Raw genomic sequence first — 17,403 nt, forward strand, 5'->3', positions numbered from 1 at the left:
CTCCAGTTTTCTTATATATAAAATAAGGGTAATATTAACTGCTGTATTATCAGAAAATTCTCAGGAGCTTAAAATGAAACATTATGAAAACTTTTTTTAAACAAAAAAAAAAATTATTAAAACTGATGTGGGCCTGATCAGGCAGTGGTGCAGTGGATAGAGTGTTGAACTGGTATGCAGAGGACCCAGATTCAAGACCTTGAGGTTGCCAGCTTGAGTGCAGGCTCATCTGGTTTCAGCACAGCTCACCAGCTTGAGCCCAAGGTCACTGGTTTGAGGAAGGGGTTACTTGGTCTGCTGTAGCACCGCCCCCAGTCCTCTTGTCAAGGCACATATGAGAAAGCAATCAATCAATGAACACCTAAGGTGCCGCAATGAATAACTGATGCTATTCATCACTCTCCCTTCCTGTTTGTCCCTCTCTCTGTCTCTCTTTGTCTCTGTCACAAAAAAAAAACCCGAAAAAACAACTGACCTGGGGTTGCCAGAGGACTGTTGGTTGTTAGCTTGCCTGTAAAAATAAATGACATTAAAACAACTATTATATTTTAAACTGATTATTAAGAATTTATTGTATATTCTTTCTGTTTAACATTTAACTTGACAGTTTTTTTAATTACTGTGAATTATTAGTATCTATTAACTTAAGAATACATTATCTGCATCTGGATCTAAGAGTAAAGTTTTTGTTTTCATTGATCTTTAGAATTGTAGATTGAAGGTTTTTAGATTTTTAAGTCATCTTTATTTTTTAGGTACAGAAGATGATATTTTTAAATTATCAATAATAACTAAACATAGGATTCATTAACTTTGTAATGGCTGTAGATTTAAATCTTCAAGGTTAATCTGATGTTATCTGAAATAGAAGTTTGGGATATGCTCTTAGACCATAGGCTTTGGAGACCAAAGGAATTGCTTTGAATTCCTGAGTTTGACACTTAATAGCTGTGTGACTCTTTTTAAGTAGAAAAATTATTACCTCTCTACAGGATCATTTTAAGAATTAAATGAAGTAGTGTTTTTAAAACATAGTGCCTGGCTCAAGTAGATACTTTTTTTAAAAAAAATTGGAGCTTTCAAATATTATAAAAATGATCATGATTTTAGATAATACGAAGACATAAAACATAAAGATAATCTTTATGTTTTATAACAAGTTTTATAACAGGACATCAAACCCAGGATATCAACATGCTGGGCTGATGCTCTACCTTTGAGCTAACCAACCAGGGCCTACATGTTTTAATTTAAAAGTCATTTTTATATAAATTTTATATTTGGGATGACTTCTGAAATATTCAGAAAAATTGTATTATTCACAATTTATGAAATTTTCAGAAGGGTAAAGAGACATGCTCAGTGATTCAGGTAGTTGGAAGAACCAGGATTAATCTTCCTATATGATTTCAATTTAAGATATATTTCTACATAATAATAATTTTATGGTTTAAGATAACTCAGTTGGTTCTAAAATTATTGATAAATTTAAAGAACAGTAGTTACCAATTGTAGTTAGAAAGATAGCATGAGGAAAATATTGGAATAGAACAAAGTTAACATTAAGCCTGAGATTATTTTTTCCAAAGAGTGCAATACATTGTGAAACTTTCTTTCCCTCATGCCAGTGACCTTATAAATGTTATGGTTTTATCTCTAAGACTGTATGATCAGAGTCTTATTTTGGGGTCACACACACTCTTTTCACTTTAAAAATAATTTGTATATAAGTTTGATACTTGGAATGACTTCTGAAATATTCATAAAAATGTATTATTCATTAAAAACAGATTTTCAGAGATAAGAGACATGCTGCATGACTGACTCACACCAACCCATGTATACATGTGTATATATAGTTTAAAATATGAAATTGGAAATGCATATTCTTGGCAGTTATAACTAAGCATTAAGGGCTCTGCAGTATTATGAACAATATTACTCCTTACAAAATGTATGTTTATTACATTTTAATATAAAGAGTAATTGTCTCAGAAAAGGCCACTGAAAACAATAATCCTTCTTTAATGTCATGGAGTTTATGATCACCAAGTTAGTTTAGAGTTTATGGTCACCAAGTTAGTTTTTAAAATGTCATAGTACTGACCTGAAGTTGTTGCAGGGTTCATCGTAGAGAAATTCTTCAAAGATGCTATAATAAAGTAAAGTTGTTTTAAAGCTTAGATTTATAATATATATGTATTACAAAACATTGAGTAAGGTGGGATATTCATTCAAAGGGCATCTAGTCCTTTAGAATTCTTGTTTTACCTTATGTATCTCATGTTAAATGTTCTTAATATTATTTGTGATACATTTGTTGAATTTCCAGAATCTGTATATTTTCTGTATAAAAGTTGCCTATTTGCCAATTTGTTTTATTTTAATTATTTTTATAAAAATGTATATTTATTCATCATAACTATAAAGGATATATTTAAGGTAGCTAATATAATATTACACACCAGATCTTGTCAGACTTAGGCCCAATGGTGTTGCATTGAAACATATGGAAGACAGCAAAATAATCTTGTACATAATATCTTCTGAGAAGTGAGTACTATCTAAGTATAAAGTGCTTTTCACATACAAAAAAAATAGCTATTTTCTTTATTCTTTAACATGTTTAATAATTTTAAAAGTATATGTATTTTTTGCATTAAAAAACAATAGCAACAATGTAAGATATAAAGGAAACCAAAACATTTCATATAAAAAGCCCTCTAATGAATTTGTTTTTATTCAAAATTGTGTTTATGGTAAGTGAGTTAAGAGGTATGTTCTTTTCTACTAATTCGTTTACTACACAGTTTTTTTTTCATTTCTGCATTGTCTTATTATACAAAATCCAAAGCAGTTTCATAAATGACATGTAGTAGATTATCGATGCAGAAGAAGGCTTATACCAGTTTTTCACATAGAAGTTATTTTAATTTTTTTACGCTTAGTTATACAGTACACCATGTAAAAATCCAAGGTATTTGTAAAACTCTTAACTGACTTAAAAATGTAATAAACTTAAAAATTTACATGATACAAATGAATATTAAACTTAAACACCTAAAATTAAGCTTGGTATCATGTTTATAAAAAGTTGTAACATAGTGTAACCTGAAGAGCATATTCTTGAGTTGATGTTTTGATATAGGTGATTGCATTTATGGTACTTATTCCAAATTAACTCGAAGGATGTAGTTTTATTGAATAAATAAGTATTTATTAAAAACTACAAATAGCCCTGAGGCAAGTCATGAAAATAAGCTTGAGCATACCTGTCAATTAATTTGCCATAGCAGAGCTACAAAAACTGATGCACATTTAAATAAAGATAGCAAGAAGTCAAGTTTCTGGAAGAAAATTGACCATTGAAAAAAGTCAGTCAATGTTGTTTAAAGATAAAACCATTACAAACAAAATCTAATATAATGATTAAGAGCACAAACATTAGGATCCAATCACCTAGGTTAGAAACCTTGATCCCACTCTAGATAGCTATGTGATTTAAAGCAGTTTACCAAAATTATCTGTGTTGGTCTTCTCTGCAAAATGGGGGTAGTAAAGACATAATGTCATAGGAGCGAAATAAGGAGTAAATGTGTTGATAGGTAATGCATCTGTTCTAGCTAATAATAGCTGGCGGTAGTTTTCAACACATCCAAATCAGACAGAGCTAAAACAGTCTCTGCTCCGGGAGCTGTGCCCAAGGGTACCATCAGTAGAGGAGACACTAAGAATATTAGTCGTCTTCTCACCAAACAGGTACCACAGGATATATAGCAAGAGACTTAGTGAAAGAGGAAACTGTTTGATGAACCAATGTTATAAAAGAAGTAAGGCCCACAATTTCATATCTACTATTTCAAAATCCAAACAGAATACAACAATTCTGCATGTTTTTATAATTTTGCTTTAGAGGCAAACCTACATTGACTGATCTCATTCTATAGCAAAGCTATTTTAACTGACTTTAGGCTATCTGGAATTTGCCGTTATTTCACTTGATGTGGATTTTTGTATGTTGATTAGCTTTCTAACATCCCAAATTTCTAAATTCTAAAACATAATTGGCCCCAAAGTTTGGACATAAGGGATTGTGGAGCCAGACGGGCCTGGACAATTATTATTGTTCTCAAATAAAATAAGCATACCGTGTAATATTTTTGAATTAAATGAGGGAATACCTTGAATGAAAAATTTAGAATAAGCATTAATAGACATATAGTCTGCTATTATTATTGATTCCTTATAATCCTCCACCTTTGACTTATTATCTTAAAATTATTTGTCATTTTGAAAATAAAGTTCTCTTATTATATAAATAAGTAACCAGGTTGAATAAAAATCATTGACCCTTCATTTCCTTTCTCTAAGTTCTCAATTAGACACTGGACTTGCCATTTGACTTTGTAATCTAATAATGTCTATGACTCATAAACTAATGAGTGTCACTTTCGGATTGAGGGTTTCTGGAAAGTCAGGGTAAGCTGAACTAATGCCAAGAATGTGATAAGACCCACAAAATTAATGAATGCCAATATTTTTAGAAACTTTTTGATATTTGATACTTTATATACTTTTCCTCACTGATCTATTTCTTCAAATACAGTTTCTCAGTATTTCACATTTTTCAGATAAATGTGTTACCTCGAGCAATAAGACATGTTCCTGAAGTCAAGGGTGATCCCATTGCTGCCTGGTATCACTACAATTTTAATTTCATAGCTTAATGATTCAAAGAAATCAAATAATGTTCACAGATACCTGTGATATCAATGGTGTTCAAATCAATATGAAAATTGACCAGTTGGCTAGATTTATTTGCTTCAATGCCTTGAATCAGTTCTTCTTTTACATTTTCATCTGACACCCACCGGGCAAAGAAAAGGTCAAATATGACTATAATGCTGCCATTTCTGCAAAGCAAAAGATGACATAAGAGGGAAAAGTCAGCCTTCTTCTGGTGATTTATACCCAATTCATATAAGATGTCTTTGAAATTCTCTTGGGTTATCACCTTTTAATCCTCATTACACCTGTGCAAGGTAATATCAAATATTATCTATATTTTACAGATGGAAGAAAAGGAATTAAAAGACTGAATGTTCTTTTCCCCCAAGAGCACAAAGACAGATCCAGAGTTGGAATCTGAGTTTTCAGAGTTCCATCCACATCAGCACATAAATTTCCAGGCCAGGTTGTTTCCCAGAGTCACTTGTGTCAAATTGAACCAAATAAAATGGTTTCATGACCTTTACTTTTATTTTATTATTGGAAGAAATGAAAGGTTTGGATTTGTAATTTCTCACAGATGATTGCTAAGTAGAGAAAAGTCTATGGTAGTGTCCTTGATTTTATCGAAAAGTTTCCTGTATAGTTTATGAAGACCTGATAGCAAGTGTATAGCAACTACTCTATAGCTACGTCTTTCTCTATTTTTAATATAAAATGTCTAAATATGCTCTATTTTAAGGGATAAAAAGAAGATAAGAATACCTGGATTATTGGGGATCTACAGGATATTCATCTTATTGTTAAGGGTCAGGATTATCTTGCCTCTGTCATTTTAAACCGTAGCATTGCAGTTCAATGGTACAGCCTGAGTCATCTTCCTTTTTATTTTATTCCCTGCTCTGCAGCATGCACGTAACATTTTTTATTCACTGGTTACTTGCTTATAATGTAAAGAAACAAAAATGAATACTTTTTGGTCCAGTAGGGATACTTGAGAGATTTTCCTCTCCTACCTACCTTTCTATTTCCCTCATGCTATGCTCTCAGGGTACAATCATTTGGGAGATAAACTTTAGCTCTGATCTTCATTCTGTAGCTCTCAGTAAACTGGGGTCCTCAGGGTCTTCTTGGATCCTTAACTAAACTAGGTGAAACCACATTTTGAATGGTAAATTTGCTAGTTCCAAAATTTAGGCAGTTATGCTCATATATTTACGATATTTATAAATTAATGATCTTCTTGAAGGAGTTCTTTGTGTATCTGTCCACATATCTATCTTATTTAGAATAAATGTGGTTGTTTTATTCCTTCATGACTATATATAGAATCAAAATGTTCTTGAAAGATCAGAGTAGATTATCATCTCCATTGGATAGTATGTTCCTTCATAATGTCTGTGTACTATTCAAGTTTACAGTTTAGCAGAAGTAATTCCTCTCAGTGTAGTTTTGACTTTTCATTTTTGAAATAAACAGGATACTCAGATTCCATCATTGTGTACTTGACCTCTATTAAATAATTTTTAAATCTTATAATGTTTAACTTTCCAATTATTTGCTAATTTTATTTGAGAATAACTCTCCATTTTTTTAATAATAGGTGATGGTTTTTCCAACTCTTTTTTATGTCAATGATAATTTTATTCATGGGCATATGACCAAACCCTGGTCAATTGAATGTGAGAGGACAATGATAAGACACTCCCAGAAAACTTTCTCATGTCAAATAAAATAATGGTTTATAGTGGACCATTGCTCTTATTTGTTGAACATTACAATGTCTGTACGTGTTTGCTAGAACTGTCACATCTACCTTGGTACCATGAAGCAAGCTAAGGTCAACAAACTAAATATAGCAAAATGAAAAAGAAAGCACATAATATATTGATTATGCCACTGAATTATTGTGCCACTGAATTAACCTCTAGTGAAACCTTCAGGTATCCTGGGATGTCAAATGCTAAACACATTGTTTAAAACACTTTTAGTAATATATTCTGTTAATTTGAATTTAATTCTAATAGGAACACAACTCTCAGGCCTCATCACATATTTATTTCAACAGAAACTCCAGAAAAGGGAAATCTCTATTTTTGAACCTGGTGTTGACTGAATTGTCATTTTAGCAAAAAGGAGATTGAGGCTCAGAGTAATGTAGATAACTTTGCCTAGAGTTATACAGCTATCAGAGATAGGATGAAATCCAGAGACAAATGTCGCCCAGATGGGTTTTTATATACTATTCTTATTCCCCACTCCCAATATTACCTCTGTCAATAGCATTGTGAATTTTTTGAACTTTATAACCAAATAGATCAGGAAAATAGTTAGTTGTATTATTTTTTGGGAGAGGGGCAGGATAGAGATTTTACAACCCTCATTTTCACAAGATAGAATCTTCTCTCTTCTGTCTTCCTCTGTCTCCCTACCCTCTTTGCCTCTCTTCTTCCTTCTTCTGTCTCAACCACCCTCATCTCTCAGATAGTTAAATGAACAGGATTAAATAGAGTTAAAATAAGAGTGAACAAATCCATTAAAATCTCTGCCTTCCATTCTACATCTTCTCCTTATCCTTGGTTGCACAGTAGTTTTAATTTTGACTAAATTTGAGTTTTCTCTTTATGTAATTTCCACGTGTTTAATTTGACTCAACATTTATATTTTGGGGGGTATTTTTCCAAAGTGAGAAGTAGGGGAAGGCAGACAGACTTCTGCATATGCCCGACTGGGATCCACCTATCATGCCCACCAGGGGGCAATGCTTGGCCCATCTGGGGCGTTGCTCTGCTGAAACCAGAGCCATTCTAGCACCTGAGGCATAGGCCATGGAGCCACCCTCAGCACCAGAGCCAAATTTACTCCAATGGAGCCTTGGCTGCAGGAGAGGCAGAGAGAGACAGAGAGAAAAGATAGAGGGAAGGGTGGAGAAACATGTGGGCACTTCTCCTGTGTGCCTTGGCTGGGAATTGAACCTGGGACTTCCACACACCAGGCCGATGCTCTACTGCTGAGCCAACTGGCCAGGGCCATTTTTTTTAAGGGAGTAGAAGAGGTAAGATATTTTTGGTAAGGAAAGTACAAATCTGGAATTTTCCTTCACTAAGTTGAAAGTAACTGCATTAGTTCATCCTCAGGCATAAAACATTTTTGTATGAAAGATGTGTTTTCTTGTGAATTATACTTTGCCTTTAATAATTTATGCTTTGCGAGGATAGGAGTTACAGATTCTATATCCACTTATAGTTGTATTCTTCAAAATTTGTCTTCTTATTCAGTGTAAATGTTGAGATAAGAGAGATATATACAGAAATCAGGAAACTGTAATAAACATTTGTGTTTCATGTAATAAGAATGCTAAAACTGTTATTTTAGTAGTTTATTAATGATCTATATCACTGCTCTGAAATTGATTTTATTTAAGTGCAGAACTGTTCCTTTAGCAAAACAAACAAACAAAAACAAAAACAATGACCATTTTCATTGTAAAATGTTTGTTCCAGTAGACTATCTGAACTTTTCTTTTAAGGCAAATACTTCTTATCATTGTCCAGAGAGCTTGTATGCAATAAATCAAAATATTTCTTATCTCTTATATTTCTTTAAAGCTATTTATAACCTCTATGGTTGCTGAGTAAACAAAGTCTTTCCTTTACTAACTTTGTGACTTATCTGTGTTCAAAGGTCAGAGTAAATTGCTTATTGCCATAGAGGGTAAACAGCACTTTATTAAAAGTATCAGCTGCTAAACACTCTCTGAGTCAAAGCACTATCCATGAAGCAGAACAGCAGGAAGTGTTACCAAAGTGGAGCCCGGGTTTGCTTGACCTGCTGAGTGCCCCCCAACACACACACACTTTGACAAGAAGGCGGTAGTTGACCTGAAATAAAAGACAGGTTAATGACCAAGTGTTTTCTTAGTGCTATAATTTGACCACATACATATGCATGTGGTAGGACTTTAATTGAAGTCAGCATCAAAAAAGAAAATAAGCATTTTAAGGGATTTTTTTATATTGTTTCACAGACAGTGTGGATATTGTTGGTTATTTGGGACCTCAGTTATTTGTTTTTTGATTTTATTAATTGAAGTTTATAATTCAAATAAGTTATAAAGCTACTTAGGAATTTGCCACTGTTCCTCTGAGTGAAATATGCCATTGTATATGTGATTATTTGAAGTAATCTTAAATGTTTGCTTGTTAGGTTCTTCCCTGCTTCTGAAAATCTTTTCCTACCCTTCTCAGTCTCCCAAGGTGCCCTCTTGCAATTTATCTTACAGACATTTGCATAAAATTATTTTCCATCTTCTAAAAACTCACTTCTGAGTTAAAAGTAGTTCAATACAACTAGGGTAGTTCTACACTGATGAAGTACATTATTTAAGAATCACTATAAAATATGTAACAAGGTTTAGGGATTATATTGGTCTCCTAAGTAGCTATAAAGAAAGAGAAAAAAATTCCTCAGCTGTAATTATTTACAGTTTCAAATATAGTGATTTTAGCATCCAGAGAAATAAGATTACTTATTAAATATTAAAGAAAATGCTGGGGTTTTGGTAACCCACCAGGACTATTTATAAAAGTCTATATTCAGCAAATATTCTCAATTGAGTAAAATTAAAGTTATCCAGCATATATGATATGTGAACATGAAAAGTCGCATTAGAAAAACATTCCCAATAAGTCCTGCAATGAATATTGTGCCTCTGGACTCTGCCCAGATATCACTGGACAGAGCCAGGTGAAGGAGAGGCAGGTCCCTGATATACCTCTGCCCAAGGCCCTTGGAGTTAACACTTTGGAGAAATGAATTTGAATTAATGCTTTAATGTAGATCTCCACACTCAATCCTCTACAAAACTGGAAAAAAGAAATTAGTTCCATTCACTTCAAAGCAGACAAATAACTTCAAGTTAATACACACACACACACACAGTGTGTCCGTAAAGTCATGGTGCACTTTTGACCAGTCACAGGAAAGCAACAAAAGATGATAGAAATGTGAAATCTGCACCAAATAAAAGGAAAACCCTCCCAGTTTCTGTAGGATGATGTGGCAGCATGTGCACATGCGCAGATGATGATGTAACACCATGTATACAACGGAGCAGCCCATAGCCATGCCAGTCGAGATGTGGACGGTACAGAGGAAAGTTCAGTGTGTTCTGTGGCTCACTAAATTCAAATCTGTGGCCAAAGTGCAACATTAATATTGGCGCGTTTATAACGAAGTGCCACCACATAGGAATAACATTACTCGGTGGGATAAGCAGTTGAAGGAAACTGGCAGTTTGGTGGAGAAACCCCGTTCTTGTAGGCCATCAGTCAGTGACAAGTCTGTAGGGGCTATACAGGATAGCTACCTAAGGAGCCCTAAAAAATCTGTGTGAACCCACATCGAACTGCACTGAATAGGTATGAAACTGAGAGAATTTTCCTTTTATTTGGTGCAGATTTCACATTTATATCCTCTTTTGTTGCTTTCCTGTGACCGGTCAAAAGTGTACCATGACTTTATGGATACAGTGTGTGTGTGTGTGTGTGTGTGTGTGTGTGTGTGTGTGTGTGTGTGTGTAATGCATGTTTTTATTTCACAGAATAAATAAGTAAATATTTAAAAATAGCACTTTGAGAAACATGAGTTCACCTTTCCTGAGAGTTCACTTGTCTCCTTCTAATCCTGATATTGGACTAAGGAAAAAGGGCACTATCAGAGGTAATAAGCTTGGTAACCAGGAGTTGAAGCCTCTGTATTGTAGATAGGAATAAAGACAGAAGATGGGGTAGAGCTGGCTGGCTACTGGACTAAGATGTCATGAATATGCAATGAAGTAAAGAATGATACATGAGAAAAAAAGAGAAAAATAGAAAGGAAGAATGAATGACAGAAGGAGATTTTTTTAAACTCATATTTTTATACAAAAAGATGAATCCCTGTATTTTTTTTCATTGTGCCTTCCACTGATAGAATTAGTTTTGTTCCAACAGGAAACGGCAAAAGCACATTAAGTAATCATTTGATTTTGTGTCGTTTTTCTAAACATAATTTCTGCCTTTGCCTTGACCTTCCTACCTCTATGTGGTAACTAAAAAGTGAGAACTTTCACTATTCTTAGGACTCTGGTAGACCATGTACAAAGTATCTGTCTGCAGGCTCTCTGATCCAGTGGGTCCTCCTGATCTGAGAAAGAACATTAGCCTTTCTGTAAAGTCAGGCTGATTGGCTTTCTTTAATGACTTAGAGTTCCATATGGTTCTGCTTGAAAAGGTGCTGGTCAGATTCCTAGGCTTACAGGGTGGGGCATAAGTTGACTGACAGTTGCTGTATGGAAAACAATACAATAATAAATAAATAATAATATAAGAATAAACCATTTCACGTACTTAACAACTGTAAACCTACTTGTGTCCTACCCTAGTAACATTAAATAGTACATTGTAAATGATGTACATGTTTAAGTGATTAATGGATAAGAGTAAGATGAATGACTATATTTTATAGGTAGTGACTTTACATTGTCATGAAAACATATAATGAGGCCACTGCTCTCTGGTCTGGCACTCTTATATTGTGATTTCATTTGAAGTTGTAGGCTTGGAGTTTTCTTATTGTCCATCCTCCTTGACTGTAATAACTACCTTCAATTGCAAGGCACCAGCAGCCCTACCTAATATGAACACTTATTTACCTCCACTGTAAAAGAATATGTGAGATGGGTATTTGCAAGTCTGGTATATTGCCATCAGCCCAGCTTGGTTAAATGTTTAGGTGGGTAACTCAGCTTCCTCCAGCTTAATCCTGGCTTTCATTGTTTGGTCTTTCTACTGTCCCAGGTTTACTCTTTCTGTAGAAGAGAGTAGGTTCCTCTATTTTTTTTAATGGAAATTTATTTCTTTGACTCTTTCCCTATTAACTTAGTTTTATAGATTCTCACTGGCATCATAACTTCCTGCTGATTCATTTTCTTACTCCTCAGGCCTTTTTGGTAGTTTGCCATGAAGAAAACTCCTGATATAAGTATCCATAGTAGAATTATATAATAGTCTTATTAATCTAAGATTTATTCATTTATTGAGCACTCTCTTTATTCTAGGTACAGTCTTATGCCCTCTGGGTACAAATAAACAAATCTTATCTTTCTTATAACTTAAAATGTAGATGAAGTATAATAAGCAAGCTTCTTACATATGTTGATAGCAAATCGGACTCTGTTCTGCACACATTTAACCTCAGTACTTTTCATGTGCCTCAGCAAGATTTTACACTCAGAAGGGAGAAACATGAGAACATAAGATCAATTAGTCAGAGTTATTAATACTATTTGCTTCTCATATGAAAGTTTATCAATCTTTTGAACAATGTTGAACATTTAAAATATTCTATTTTCTTCTAAAAGTAGGAACATTATTTTACAAATGTGAGCAAATATATCACTATCCTGTGACTGTTTCCTTTCTACCAATAGAAAAAAATTTTGAGCTGTACTCACTCAAATCGTAAAATTCTTGAGTTTTTATATTCCTTTTTCAGATTACTTGATTGAAATATCTCATCTATCTAAAAAAAAGAAAAGATTTAAAAAGGCATATTAAATTTGAGATTTAAACTTGTGTTAAAAATTTAAATAGTAGTCTTTAAATTGTACTCAGATCTAGATTAGGGGCAATTTTCTTCTCTGTGGTGGTGAGGCTCATACTTTTAAGTATCCTTGGCATATTACATTTACTTACTATTTTTTTTCAAAGTAAGAAAACAGGATCTGTGTATCTTTTGGCAAGTAGTTAGTGAAACTATGTTATGAAATTTTAAACCAGCTGAAGCAAGTCTCTTACCATTTGCTGAAGGTCAAAAGCAAGAACTTTGAAATCCACTGAGCGTTTGTCTTGCAAGTTAGGATTATACATAGCTCCGGATGTTATTTTCATTGTCCCTGTGGCTTCATGACTTTCTGAAAACACAGCATCTAAATAAATTAAGGAATAAAACACTTAAAGTGTGAACTCTATAAGATAATATGCACATTCCAGTTCAGACATAAAATTCTTGCTTCATGTGCTTGTCCTGCAGGGTTTGGGTTTTTTTTTGTGTGTGTGTGTGTGTTTTTTTTTTTTTTTTTTTTTTTGCTTTTTCTTTGCTGCTCTTTTCTTTTTCTTTTTCTTTGCAGTCCTCATATTTCACAACCAGTTGCTTTTATTCTTATCTGTTGTGTTAAATGATTAAAAATTAAATTTCTTCTCTAGCCTATTAATTTTTTTTTCTTGTTCTTTGAAGTCTAACCCACACACCACACTTTTAAGCTTTTTTACTATTGAGTTTCTTGTTTAAAAATACAGGGATGATCAGCTTCCATCAATTATGGGGACGGATTCAGGGAAACATGGTAAAAGCTGGACCATTACAAGTTTTATCATTGTTCTTAGTTACTTCTTGAACACCTAGGATCCAGGGGCACTGCTGATAGTCTACATGTGGACTGCTATGAAGATTTCAGTGTGTGTACTACTTTGAAACATAGCTTTGAAGCTACTTCTTTCATTCTAATAATTAAGAAATTGGCACATATGACCTTCTGCCATTAGATGGTGAATGTATTTATTAAGGGAGTTATTGAGAATGCTGCAGACAATATATTGTATTATCACAATATTTTAAAATGTAAGGAAAAAGCTAACAAATTGAATACAAATATGGGCTCTAAAATGTTCTGTTAAGTCCCACATAATGTCCTTATTGGAATTTTTTTTGATATATTTATATTTAAAATGAATTGTTTCAACTAAAATTTACACAATGATGAAATCACTAATAAATGTAATAAATACATAATTCTCACATTGACCTGGTATGAAAAGATAGTCTTTCTTCTTTGACTTGGTGAGAAAGCTGGAGCTTAGATTCACTAAGAAAATTTCCTGAACTAATAGAGGTCATAAATGACAGATACGGAATTTGGGCATAGAATTGACAAACTCTAGAAGCCAGAATCTATTATATATTAACAACAAGGTTTCTAGTTCATAAAAAATATTAGGAATAATATTTGAAACCAGGAATGTATGTTTAGTTTAAATAGTTATCATTGATGTAACATATATTATTTATACCATTTTATATTACATTTAGATTTATATGCTTAAATGTAACAAAAAAAAGAAAAAAGAAAAACTGAGATAAGAAAAAACAAGAAATTCTGTCATAAATTGGAGACTAAGGAAACATAATTAAATCTTATGTAGAAATCTGCATTGGGTCCTCAACAGATAAAGGACATTAATGGAAAAAGCTAGTAGAATTTAAATAAAGTGTACAGTTTAGTTAATAATATTATACCAATGCTAATTTCTTGGCTATCATAATTGTGCTATGAATATAAAAGACATTGATGTTAGGGGAAGTTGGGCAATGGTTGTATAAAACTCAATAATTTTTGCAACTTTTTTGTATGTCTAAAATGATCTCCAATAAAGTGTAAAACAATGTGTACTAAAAGTAGTGTGTCTTGCTCCTGCTGGGTAGCTTAGTCAATCGACCTGTTATGTCAATGTTGTGGGTTTGATCCCTGGTCAGGGCATATACAAAAATCAACCAATGAATGCATAAATAAGTGGAAAAACAAATTGGTATTTCTCTCTCTCTCACTCCTTTTCTCTCTTTCTTTTAAATAAATAAAAAAATAAAAAGTAGTATGTCTATGTCTTCTTGTCTTTTTTATTTTTTCAAGAGAGAGAGAGAAAGTGACAGAGAGGGGGACAGATAGGGACAGACAGACAGGAAGGGAGAGAGATGAGAAGCATCAATTCTTTGTTGTGGCACCTTAATTGTTCATTGATTGCTTTCGAATATGTGCGATGACAGGGAGGCTACAGCAGAGCAAGTGACCCCTTGCTCAAGCCAGTGACCTTGGGCTGAAGCCAGTGACATTTGGGCTCAAGCCAGCAACCTTGGGGCTCAAGTCAGTGACCTTTGGGCTCAAGCTAGCGACCATGGGGTCATGTGTATAATCCCATGCTCAAACCAGCAACTCTGCATCAGCCCGTGTGCAAGCCAGAAGAACCGGTGCTCCAGCTGGCGACATCGAGGTGTCGAACCTGGGTCCTCTGTGTCCCACGCTGGTGTTCTATCCACTGCATCACCACCTGAACAGGCATCTTGTCTTTTATTTTATATTTAACTTAAATTACTTTTTATATTAAGTTGTTCACTATTAAATTATATTCACATTTATAGATATATATTTTTTTTACTTATAAGAAAAGTTACTTCTGTATCTTTATTGAGATCTAAGTCCAATGGACTTCCAAATACCCTTGAAGCATTTACTATTTATTTATTTATTTATTTATTTATTTATTTATTTTAGAGAGAATAAAAGGGGGGAGAGAAATGGAAACATTGATTTGTTGTTTCACTTTGTTGTGCATTCATTGGTTGATTGTTGTATGTGCCCTGATGGGGGATCGAACTTGGACCTTGGTGTATCCAGATGATGCTTTCACCAATTGAAGTATTGGCCAGGACTTACAGCATTTAAATAAGACCAAAGTGATTCCTTTTCTATAAGTCTAAGTGAACCTTTATAACTTATTTAATTGTTTATATAATCATATAAAATATCCACAAGATCTTTTGCTCTAAAATATATCCCTTGTATATGTCTGTAGTGTTTATATAAACCAGAAATTGTACTAGAATTATTTTGTTAAACTACAATTAATATTTATTCTATTTTACTTTAAATTACTCATTTACTAGAGGAAAATAGCTAAAACTGAGAATTTTCTTAGTAAAACCCAAATTACATGAAAAGTTTTTAATCTTGTGAGCTTTCAGAAACATGATCATAATTTATAATTTTAAAAATGTAGAAACTTTCTCAGAAAAATTATCTGAATACTCAAGTTGTTGCTATGCTAGTAATTTTTTAAAGTTTATGATAAGTAAATAAATAGTATATTAGAGAATAAGTTATTGAGTTGTAGTGTCTAGTTTGGAATCATCCACTACATAGTAATGATGCAAATTTAAACAAGTGATTTAGATTCTCTGTCTCTGATTCATTACCTATATAATGAGGGTAACTCATGTTTATTGTAACAAGAGACTACATTTGAAAATTCTTGAAAAATTGTTGGTACATACATTTAGCTCTAAATAATAGTTACCTCTTCTATGTTTGTTTTTTTTCTTTTTATCACAATTTGCCTCCCACATAGCTTCAGACCTTTATAATTCACTATTTGTATCCACATTCCCTTATATTGTTGCAAGTAAATTCATTAGCCTAGTAAGAGAATGAAGATGTCATTCTCTAGAAATAAATAATACTTTTCTTTATCTTTGTTTATTTATCAACTTGTCAACATTTTAAATATGTTTATAATTTAAATTCTATCAGAATCAATCCACAGGCTATAAAACCTACTTTGTTATAGGTTGAAACTAAGAAACATACATAACACTTTTATTTTAAAAACTTAGTTTCACGTTTGAATTCTGAATTAAGTTTCTAATTATAAACCAATTAATTTTTCTAACATTCTACAAAGTGAACTACAGCCAAACATCTGAATGAAATATAAGTATCTGGTCATGAAAGTGCAACAAAGCTGACAGGAAAACAGAGATTACAGTGGGTACATTATCTGAGAGTGCCTTTAGTAGCCAGTTCCATGTGACTTACCTTTTTCTGACTCCTTGATTGCCAGCCAGGCCACTGAGATTAATCCAGCACAGAGAACCACCAAAATGACAATGAGAGCTACAAAGACAGTTTCGTGGATGGTGAGAGAATGATGCTTTGAAGTTGCACTTCTTTTTGACACCATTTTTGGCTTCTGAAGATAGGCTAATTTAAATACTGTTGAGAGAAGATAAAAACTTGCACCAACTAGAGAATAAAAATCTCTAAATTTTCAAAAAGGATTTGGAAAACAACAACCTAAATTTACACTAGTCTGACTATTCAGTGTAAATGCTTGGTGTGTGTCCAAAGGGCAACATTATGTCTATATATGTTAAGTAGATTTTAAAAGGCAGTTAATCTTTAAGAAGATATAAATGAGCTAAGAGAGGCCTAGAGTTGTAAATGTCATCTGAACAGATCATTGGTCAAAATGAATGAAATTAAAAACCTGTTGTAAACACAAATAATACTTGAAAACCATTTATGGAAAATATGAAATTCATGATAAACAAATTAGTCATTAGTCACATGCCTTTGGTATTTATAGAGTTCTTAACAGATCAACATTTTATGCTCTGACTCAGGTCATTATTAAGAAATTTCTCCTGTTCAGTGTGGGTGTAGACATTCTAAAAATAACTTTTATGTACAGGTATATATAAAGCCTAACATATATGTGAATATTAACATCTCTCTCTCTCTCTCTCTCTCTCTCTCTATATATATATATATATATATATATATATATATATATATATATTCAATATATGAATATATATTTCTTATTGAAACAATCATAAAATTCATAATTTCCACTATATGACTTAGTGAAGTTATGCAGTATAAGGTAGTATTGACTTAACCTAAAGGAAAGTCCACTTCAACAGACATCAAATGGCTACTTTTTATGGCTGCTTGCAGTTATCAATGAATGGGAGTAGCTGCTGTGCAAGGAATCAAGTATTTGTTTCTATTTTAAGAAAATG

The 17,403-nt window shown here is 32.9% G+C and overlaps 1 protein-coding gene across 5 annotated transcripts in view; it reads right to left on the reverse strand.

Annotated features, from left to right (window-relative positions):
* TMPRSS15 (transmembrane serine protease 15) overlaps positions 1-16,705 on the reverse strand; it is a 161,681-nt gene extending 144,976 nt beyond the window's left edge. For 3 of the 5 annotated variants that reach the window (XM_066254926.1, XM_066254927.1, XM_066254925.1), the window contains exons 1-6: positions 16,415-16,705; positions 12,567-12,697; positions 12,224-12,291; positions 4,762-4,913; positions 2,108-2,152; positions 476-511 (exon numbers count right to left, since the gene is read on the reverse strand). In XM_066254926.1, the coding sequence (XP_066111023.1) occupies positions 476-511; positions 2,108-2,152; positions 4,762-4,913; positions 12,224-12,291; positions 12,567-12,697; positions 16,415-16,559 (577 nt within the window). In that variant the 5' untranslated portion in view covers positions 16,560-16,705. Of the gene's footprint in view, positions 1-475; positions 512-2,107; positions 2,153-4,761; positions 4,914-12,223; positions 12,292-12,566; positions 12,698-16,414 lie in introns of those variants that run through there. The other 2 variants (XM_066254930.1, XM_066254928.1) reach the window with 2 other exon arrangements.
* Between the last annotated feature and the right edge of the window lie 698 nt (positions 16,706-17,403).

The sequence above is a fragment of the Saccopteryx bilineata genome, chromosome 2 (genome assembly GCF_036850765.1).
Source record: "Saccopteryx bilineata isolate mSacBil1 chromosome 2, mSacBil1_pri_phased_curated, whole genome shotgun sequence".
NCBI classification, from domain to species: Eukaryota; Metazoa; Chordata; class Mammalia; order Chiroptera; family Emballonuridae; genus Saccopteryx; species Saccopteryx bilineata.